This window comes from Rousettus aegyptiacus, unplaced genomic scaffold, assembly GCF_014176215.1.
Source record: "Rousettus aegyptiacus isolate mRouAeg1 unplaced genomic scaffold, mRouAeg1.p scaffold_m13_p_6, whole genome shotgun sequence".
Classification (NCBI taxonomy): domain Eukaryota; kingdom Metazoa; phylum Chordata; class Mammalia; order Chiroptera; family Pteropodidae; genus Rousettus; species Rousettus aegyptiacus.
The window spans coordinates 79238036-79247981 of record NW_023416309.1 but is presented as its reverse complement, the minus strand read 5'-3'; the positions used below and the strand labels follow the sequence as shown (position 1 = coordinate 79247981).

At 43.8% G+C, this 9946-nt stretch overlaps 1 protein-coding gene across 6 annotated transcripts in view; it reads right to left on the bottom strand.

Annotated features, from left to right (window-relative positions):
• SLC6A4 (solute carrier family 6 member 4) overlaps positions 1–9946 on the bottom strand; it is a 36019-nt gene that overhangs the window by 8067 nt on the left and 18006 nt on the right. For 4 of the 6 annotated variants that reach the window (XM_036222574.1, XM_016138990.2, XM_036222573.1 and 1 more), the window contains 6 exons: positions 9321–9448; positions 8950–9062; positions 8161–8292; positions 7103–7202; positions 5561–5661; positions 2078–2245 (listed from right to left, as the gene is read on the bottom strand). In XM_036222574.1, coding sequence (XP_036078467.1) covers positions 2078–2245; positions 5561–5661; positions 7103–7202; positions 8161–8292; positions 8950–9062; positions 9321–9448 — 742 coding nt within the window. Of the gene's footprint in view, positions 1–2077; positions 2246–4640; positions 5070–5560; positions 5662–7102; positions 7203–8160; positions 8293–8949; positions 9063–9320; positions 9449–9946 lie in introns of those variants that run through there. The other 2 variants (XM_016138991.2, XM_016138992.2) reach the window with 2 other exon arrangements.

Sequence of the window (9946 nt, the reverse complement as noted above, 5' to 3'; positions counted from 1 at the left end):
AGCTGAAAATATTTACATTAAAATAAGCTGAGTACATAGAAGCTTTAAGACAGATCTGAAATACTCTTGGGCTCCTGTATGAAATAGGCAACCCGCCTTGTAAAAGCATCAGGATGACATATAGCAGCTCAGGGATGTGAGGAAAGAAATGGCAGCACTGTAGAGGCTTAGAAAAATCTTTATTATGGAAACTAGACTTACTGGGGTGCGGCGATCATTTTGTAAATTATATCAATAGTCATCACTATGTTGTACACCTGCAACTAACATAATATTGTATGTCAACTATAATTTAAAAATTATTTAAAAAATATATTAAGTTGCTTAGTAAAATCTTCGATGGCAAAAGTCTGTATGGTACACAGGCCCAATTGGATCCGAAAGCATCTTTTGATATGTCGATTTTAGGTGAAGCGCTACTACCTGTCCTTTTTATTTTGGATCAGAAATTTTTATTTCTTAGTGCTGGCAGTTTGTTCTTCTTTAATGAGCAGAAAGTTTCAGAAAGTTTCATTCTCAGAGTTAATAAATTCACAAAATTGTGCATGTTGTGTTCTTAATGACCTTAACATTCAAATACTGCAATCTCACACTGGAAACCCAATTAAAAAGGAGTGCTGCAGTGCTCAGCAGCTACCTGGACATGTCGAATCATAGAAGGCAAAATTTCACAGATCATCTTTCCTGTAGATGAACATGTAACCTGATTAAACAGACTGTGAAACGCGATTACACAAAATTGTACCTTGCTAACTGTGAACTGGACACAGATCACTCTAACTAGTCTTAAGTGTTGTGCAGAGAGAGCAGTATGGTGTATGGCGAATGGTGGGCACAAGGCCCACAATTAGCCACATTAATAGAATAGTTGGTTTTTGTGCCCTATCCCCTACCCACCCATTCTGGTGCCCTTCTGGCTGCTAACCTGCCAAAATGCCAGGCCTACCTACATTTTCCATATTTTTGGAGCATTTTAGTTGCTCTCATAATTTCTAAGCCCTGGCCTTCTCCAAGGTCATAATCAAAGAAGTGGATCACTGCTGACATCTATAAATGCTTATTTATTAGGGGCCATCTTCCCAATATCTTTATGCAGGTTACTAGGGGCTTCTGTGATAATAACCTAATCAGGTTGATGACTCCAGCCTTGAGATTTCCAGGCTGCAGGTGCATATATCTTCAACAGTCAGTGGACCATCATGACCACCATAGAGAACAACCTGAAGGAACAAAATTCAATGACTCTGGGTCTGAGCATGTCTTTCAAGACATGCACCTAAAAGTGAAAGAACGTTGGACCTGGAATCAGAACACCTGGATTTTGAACCTCCCTGTACTGTGTGCCCATGGAAAAGTCACTGAAGGAAGGAAATTTTGAGCAGCATTATTCCCAGCCTCAGCATCTTTGTCTGCTAATGATATCTGCCCATCTAATTCACAAGATTTTATTTTGATAGCAAAATGAGATAATCTACGGGAAGATGCTTTGAAAAGTATACAATATGATATAAATTTTAAGGTTCTGTTATTAAAATTTTTATAGTTCATTATTCATTACTGAAGTGAGTCTTGCTATAATGGCAACTGGTTTTTTTTTTTTTACTCCATTGGCTAGAGCTAAAACTATGATATTGTTGCAACATCTTTATTTGATGATACTTTTGAAAATAGCTGTTAGCAAACTGACCACGGACATTTCCACTGTACTCTCCACTTAAATCAAAATTTGTATATCATCCCAGACACCACCAATCTTATGTCTATGCCCAATGGCGAGCAGGAACCAAAGCAGTTATCTGGTAAGTTTAGATTGCTGGACACGCCCCAAGCTGCATGCTGTGGTGCACCCAATGACCAGCTCACTCTTTTTCTGTTGTATTTGAGGTTTATGGGAGATGCCTTAAAATGACAGTGGCAGCCATTACAGGTCTACACGATGTAGGTATATAAATATGCAAGGTTGATAGCCGCCTGGTGAATTTCATATGATGGAATTGTATCCTTCAGAGCATAACAAGAGAACCCTTTTTTCCCAAAACAATTACCAGTCTGAACACATGCACACAGTAGCACATACCTCCCTAAATGTCCCTGGAGTGGTGATCAGCCGATAAGTTATATATGTGGGGATGCAGATGAAAGATGAGGTTCCTATGCAGTAACCCAGGATGATACTCCAGTGAGGATAATTATACTGGAAAAGTCGTAGCTGTGGTGGGCTCATCAAAAAACTGCAAATGATGAACTTAAACAAATCCCAAAAAAACATTAAAATCTTAACAGTACTTGTGCAAGTAGAGACAGTTTTGATACCATGAACACCAAATACTAAAGCTAAAATACTTTCAGGAAATTCCCAAAATATGATATGCCTTAGATTGAACATGGAGAATTCACTAATTTCTGTGCCTAAGCTGTAAAAATCACAGTCAGATGTTTATCTTGATTTTCCTCCTTACCTCCCACCTCAACCTCTACAGTGGGAATGCCAAAGCCTCAGAACATTATTTAAGGGGGTTACAGCACCCACTTCAGGATGAAAGGGAAGAGGTTGGCATTCATCAGGAGTGCTTTGGGCCATCTTATCAGACAATGAGGAATAAGCTGGGTGACCTCTCCAAGGCCCCTGCCAGTCCTAGGACTTCCTGTTTCTCTCTGCTCTGCTTTCATTCACCCCTGCATTTCTCGGCACTGATTGTTTTTGGTCAAGTGGAAGGTACCTAAGTCCAGGAGAGATAATAAGGTTCTCATTAAGCACCTTAGCCTGGAGTTTCAACAAGGATGGTTCTGCCTCAAGGAATCTTGACACTGAATGACTGCCTTTGTAATGAAAGGAATAATGGAAGGAAAAAAGCAGCTAACTAGACATTTTACTTGAAACTTCAGTGAAAATTTTGACCCAGATAAATTCCACAGTGTGCTCCCAACACTCAGTTTGAGTTTTCTTATTTCAGTTTGCTTTCCAGAGAGAGCGTAAATAACAGTTTTTGCCTAGTAACCACTGTGCTGAAATCGTTATTGCTCTTGATTTAATTTTATTTGATTATTTCATAGTCATAAAGAAGACAGTAATGTAAATTATTTGTGTGGTTAAACATCTATTTATATCTTTTTTTTCTTTGTCTGAGGTTAATAAAAAGGGAAATTGTTAAACACACATTCAAAACAGGAGCTTTCAAAACAGGAGCCTGGCCAGTCGCAAACCTTTTTCTCTACTTAGTCTCCTCGCCCCCAGACCTGGCACTAAGGAAGATAGTTGTAGAACAGGGAACAGAGGTTTGATTAGGAGCCATCCCTGCTGCAACTTGTCTCATCTTGATGTCAGGTGTTAAAGCCAGCACAGTTTGGGAGGCGCCAGGCTCTTGCTGCAGCCGGTAAGTGCTGCTGCAGACAACCCCCGACACTTCCCAGCCTCTCCATGTTCATATACAGTATTTTCTTTTTTTGTAACTTGGCTTCAGTGAAAAAAGAATATTTTTAGTAAGCTACTCATTATTTACCTAAAGCAGCCTTAAAAAGCCCAGAGCAGGGGACCTGTTAAGTAAACTCAGAAGAAGACAGATTTGCCTCCTCTTCATCATGCCTGGGAGCACTTGCCTTTAGAAGTGAGTAGAGCGAATGTCACAGGACTTAATGAGTAATGTGCCTGAACCCAGATCTGTACGCGGGGTTTGCTGGACACCAAACTTATTGACTGTCCACCAAGAGTTCACCCACTCTGCCAAACAACCAGAAGTTTACAAAAATGCAAATACTAATGTCTGGGGCCAGGATTAGGGGGAGGCATATGAAGTACTCACTGCAGGCATAATAATTAAAGGGGTAACAGATTTTCAGTAATCAAGGTAAATAATATTTTGAAAAGATAGGACCAGAGTAGGATGATGTGAGTGAGGTAAGTCATCCAAATATAGGGTCGGATCTTGTGTTTATTTAAAATGTTGCTATTTTGGTCACTGGGATATTTTTGCAATAATTTTGATTTTTAAAAAATATTGCCTTAAAATAGCATTTATCTTAATTACGGAGATTTTTGGCACTTCCTGAAATTTCACACCTGTGATGAGTGCCTTAGTTGCCTCTCCCAAATCTCAGCCCTGGACTTCATTTTTTCCACGTGTGGGGAATACTTAAGCAAACAAACAAACATGACTTCTTCCCTCAAGGAACTAATCCGGTGTCTCTCCTTCCTTTGAAAAACAAAAGGATTTAAGTAGATTATTGAGAAGCACTGGTAATAATATAAATTAATAACCTATTTATGTCGGGACTTCTAGTAATGGCGGGCTAGGTGCTTCAGACCAACCTCTCACTGAAAAGAACTAAAATTTCTGGATTTAAAAATATATATGTTTTAAACTTATGTAAAAGCAACAGTGAGTTGATGAGGTAGTAAGAAACTACCGGGCCAAGATCTGGGGGAACACTGGAGCCCAGAGCACACACCAGGGCCCCTGGGCCCTGAGAACACCCTCTGCTTGGTTTGGGAAGCCTCCAGGGTCCAGGGTAATGGAAGTAAAGGAAGGATTCTGTGGTAGAAAGAGACACATGCAGCATTGCAAAGGCAAGAATGAGCACATTGTCCATCTCACAGGTTAATGTGTGGGTACAAAAAGTACCAAAAGTAAAGGGCTGCCCCGAGAAAGTAAAAACACACAAAAGAGCTGTTTTCAAAGAGGGGGAAGGCACAGATGTGCGGCAAAGGCAGAGATGTCTTCAGACAAAACGGTGGCCCAGATACTCCGTAAGCTGGAGCTAGGCTGAAGGAATGGTGTAACAACCTTCCTGTCTCTAAAAGATCAAAAAGCTCCTCCGCCCCTGTAAAATTACAGATAAACGAAAGGACAGGAGAGCAGTCCCTGCTGATGTGCACGGACTCACTTTACCTCAGGCTACCTCAGAGCTCACCTGGGATGCTAGCAGGGCACTTATCCATCTTGGGGCAAACATCTCCTTCAGAAGGACGCCAGGAGGAAAAGCAGAAGCACATGCAACGAGGATGAAGGGAACACTGAACACATCTCGGCAAACGGGCAACCCTTGGCACTGAACTGTCTTGCCCAGGTCCTCTGACAATAAATAGGTTCTACTTTTGATTCGGGTCACACATCAGGATCATCGTGTTCATCCTTCCCCTGTCTTGAACAGTTCTTACTTGTCACGTGACCTCGGTCCTTGGACCCTTAACATCTCTAAGCCTCAGTTTCCTTAAATGTATAACAGGGTATTAGAACTATACAACTTCATAGAATCGTTGTGAGGATTAAGAAAGCAATGGGAGTAACTTTTGCACGAAGTCTGGCCTGGCGCTTAATATTTAATAATTGTTATTTATCATTATCATTGAGCAGGGGGGTGGTGCAATAAAGTGATAGAATCCCCAAGGACTCCATGATGTGAAAAGCCAGAAGGGTGGTTAGCCATGCTCAATTTATAAAATTTCACTGAGATGTACACTTTTGATTTGCACCTTTTTCTTTATATATGTTAAACTTCAATTAAATTGATCAATTCTAAGTGTTTCTCCAAGGCCAGGAGGAGAAGGGAAATGATAACTCACCAAGAGAAACAAAGGGCTGATGGCTACCCAGCAGATTCTCCAAAACCATCCAGGGCTAAAGCCGAGCATTTCCTTCACATCACTGCAGAACTGAGTGATGCCTAAAATCATCCAAAAGAGAAAGATATTGATTAAATACGAGAGAATAGGGACTGTCCTATCCTTTGATTCTCATAGAGAGAAGCAGCTCTGGAACTTCTCATAGGAGGGGCTCAGGGGCACCAATCTGGTTTGGAAGTGGGACAAAGAGGACTCGTCACAAAACTGCACGTCATAGTAAGCAACGTTCTTTCTACATAGAGTGGGTGGATAGGTGGACATTTGGGGAGGAACCAAAAGCCCCCCTCTTGGTGCCCACACTGCCTTCCTAAAGTCTCAGCATGTATTTCATTTTATTGTTACAGTAGGAAAAGAAAGGGATGATGAATATGCTCAACAGAGACTGACTTTGACCATACACTAGAAACGTTCGAGAGAAAATTTTAACCATAATATTGCCCAGATCAATGTCCTTCTCTAAAAAGTAACTGGCTTGAAAGTGAAAAGTGCAAACTCTGGGGAGAAACTGAGACAGGGAAGGAAGGTTGTTTTGTGGGTGCTGCCCTGAGAGCACCCGGCGATTCTCCAGCAGGTCTGCGGCGATTCCTACACTTTGAACCTTGTTCTCTGAGTTGCTGAGGAGTTGGGGAGGACTTCTTTTTCAAACACTGGGCTCCCATGTAACTCAAAATAGGGGGCCCCCTTCATCATATTATGTGTAATGACAAACATGCTAAAGCTGTTTTATTATCATAGAAGCTAGGAAAATAAATACGTTTCCAGAATGAAACAGTCACTTCTTGATTGCGAAGATGAAGAGAGGCATCTCCGAACCTGGCTGTCTTCACTTTACTTGCCTGTGCCCTTCCCACCTCCACCCAGGGGCTCCTGGAGCCCCTGACAATGGATCCATGTCAGCTCTCACTCTTTCTCTCTCTCTCTGCTCCTGGTGGTTTCACCTTTATCAGAATCCATCCCAGGATCAAAGGAAGTGAACTGGGGGATCTTCCAGGACAGATAATACAAACAGGAACATTCTCGCCTCTTCCCTAAAAGTGAAGCTGTTCAGCTTTGTCTCAGGGCCCTCGAGGGAGCTCTTGGGAAATTTAAACTGAGGGCCACTCTCTGACAGTAGTACACTCTGCAAATGCATTCACTGTGCACTAGTTCTTTGTGTTCTGTCCAATTCTTAGAGGGGATCTTAAGCATCCACTGTGGATGAGCTACAGGGAACCACTTCAGCTTTTCTCCACTGGGGAAACATTTAAACCCAGAATGAAAAAAACACCCTCCCACGGGTATGAGCGATCTGGTATAGAGAGTGTGGAGTTGATGATGACCTGTTTCTGAAGCAGTCACTCAGCTGAGCCTACTTTACAGACTCACCAGGAGGTGACATCTGGCACATGGCCCTGCCTTTCTTTGACGAATCAGCCCCCCGCTATTCTGGTGGCTACAGGCTGATGTCGAAAAGATCCTGGCTGGCAGAAGGAAGCATCTTACCATAAAACCAATATACAGCAACTGCTTCTATCAGTGCAACGGTGAGCACCGCGGGCCCCGTGGCAAACTCCTCCATCAGCTTCACCACATAGGCCCCTCCCTGGAAACGAGATCATGAGCCTGGTTAAGGGCCCTCTGAAGCACTGCCTCCTCTTTAGGGTCTTCAGGGGCCAAAAGAACCTTCATAACTTAGGAAAAGTCTGGAAAATGTCGACCTTGGACCTAAGAGAAGTATCCTGGAGCCTTGCCAGTGTGGGCCAGATTTCATCCCTCCCTATGGAGCACTCTCTTCTTGTTTCCTCTCCCCACCAAGCTTTAAGAGACAAACTCAAAAGGGCCTCTGGATCTATTTCCAATTTCCTTTAATTTACTGAACACCAACTGTGTTCTTAACCTTGGTCCTTAAAGGATTCGGTCCCTAAAGACTGAATCTGAGGGACTCAACAGTACCAGACCTACTGAGCACGTTGCTCACAGTTTTGCCTTCTTTCCTTACTTACAAATCCCTTGGGTCCTGCTCAGGGCCCCACCACCTCACTGAAGCTCCACAGCCATTAGGGTCATGGCAAGAAGATGCATATCCGCACAATCTGCCTTGAGTCAGGAGGACACAAACCTAAGATGCCGTGGGTACTGTCTGATGCATATTTTACAGTATTTCCTTCAGCTACTACAATAAAGCACTGGAGAGGGTCTGACTCCTTCACCATTGCAAATTCTTGGAGGAGGACATTAGGGAAATATTCTCATGAGAACAGCCCTAAGGACTGAAAATAAACTGGAAAATCAAATTCTAGTTTTTCTCTAGATATTCTATGAAGGTGAAAATCTAGCTGGATCTACTATAAAATGCTAAGGGCGTCCAGATAGCATGCACAGATTCTACAAACAGATGTCACCAGAAACGACTCTTCTTATCCTTGATGACAATCTTTTTTCTAAGCAGTGACAACCCCAAAACCAAGGCACCATGAGGGATGGAAGGAAAGGAATGGCTTCTTGTTGCATTCTGTTGCCCGAGAGAAGGTTGACTCAAAGTTGAGGGTCGTGGTACTCACAAAAGTCAGGGTGATCAGGGACCCAAAGAAGCAGGTAACGACCACACCGAGCACAAACCACTCCCGGCGCTTGGACCAGATGTGTGGAAATTCATCCAGCACAGCTGTGATCACCCCCTCCAAGCCTGCAAACTGAGAGGGATGCACAAACTGTCACAGGGGAGGGTCTGAAACAAATCTTCTAGGACAGTGGACAGGAAGGAGGGGTTAAGATTGCCAAGTGACAAGTCTAGGTAATCATGACCAGTCCCCCTTATTCACCAGCCTTCACTGGAAATATAATTCCCTGTTTTACACTGTCATTTAGAACCCATCTCTAAGGACACTAGGGAAAGAAAATATAGCACACGGACAAGACTTCTTTTTGTGAAGTCTCCTGGGGAGACTTTGATTACAACAGAAAGCCCAACTCAAAGCTGAGGCTCATTCCACAGTAATAAGTGCAAGGCACTGAGCTGGATGGGGGTAGCGGGGCACTGGACACCAGAATGACCTTGCCCTGCCTTTAGGTGCCACTGTGTGGTCAAGGGATAGTGCACAATAATAACAGTTTACGTATCCAGAGCCCCTGGCCTGCACTGGGCGCTTCACCCTCATTATCCATTACTGACTCCCTAATGTGCTAGAGGACAGTAAACATAGTAGATGTGGAGTGGAGGAGGGGCTGAGGAGCACCTGGAGGGAGCAGCCAACATGCCTGGGGTGGCCCGGATCGGGGGCGGGGATGGGTACAGTTTCCTTTTCCTCCACCCCAGAGTCGGATTCCTCCCCCCCCCCCCTTTTACTTACTGTGCTATCCAAGCCCAGTGTGATTAACATCAAGAAGAAGATGATGGCAAAGAACGTGGGCGCTGGCATGTTGGCTATGGCTTCTGCATATGTGATGAAGAGGAGGCTGGGGCCTGAGACAGAGGGGAAGAGAGGAGGAGCCCACAGTGTAGTCAAGGCCGTGGTGCTGGGTGCCAAGTGTCCCCGCTCCCCACCATGGCCTGAACGCACGGAAAGGGTTGAGATCTCCAAGGCAGTAAGTTCCTCTAAAACCTTTGAAAATTTTAAAGGAAACACTTAGAAATAATTCAAGTTAGATATTGAAAAAAATCCAAAGAGCAGCAAAGCAATTCTGTGGAAGCAAGAGACCTAAACAGAACCCAGGATCCTACCCGCATCTTTGGCCACCTCAGACACATCTTCGTTTCTCATCTCAGCCATGTACCCGAGCACTGTGAAGATGACAAATCCTGAAACGAAGCTCGTCATGCAGTTCACCATGCTGGTCACCAGGGCGTCTCTGGAGTAGAAAATCAAAAGAGCTGAGACATTTCCAGCATTTCCAGCATAAGGAGCATCTGTCTCCAGCCATGGCAAAGGGGAGCAGGCCGAGCTCACAGGGTCCCCTCATGGCACCTGGCTTCTCAGACTGGTTGGATCAGCCTTGATGCACAAGCTGCCACACACAGCATGGGGAGGACAGCAGGTCAGGAGTGGTTCTAAGAGACGGTCCTGTTGGGAACCAGCATGGCACAGACCTCTCTCTTCATTTCCAACCAAGCTTGCTGAGAAGCAGGGCCTGGGTTGGAGTGAGGGCCAGAAGGAGGCCTTGTCCTCACATTTGTGAAGTCATCAAATTTAGACTTTTGACATTATGTGCAAATGGGGTTATGACAGCCACACTTTTGAAAGAAGATTGGCCTCATCACACAACTTCCGGCTGGTGTCTCGATGCAAGGCCACATTGCTGAAAGTGCCTGTGAATTCCTTCTTTAAAAAAATTAATTCTGTAATTATC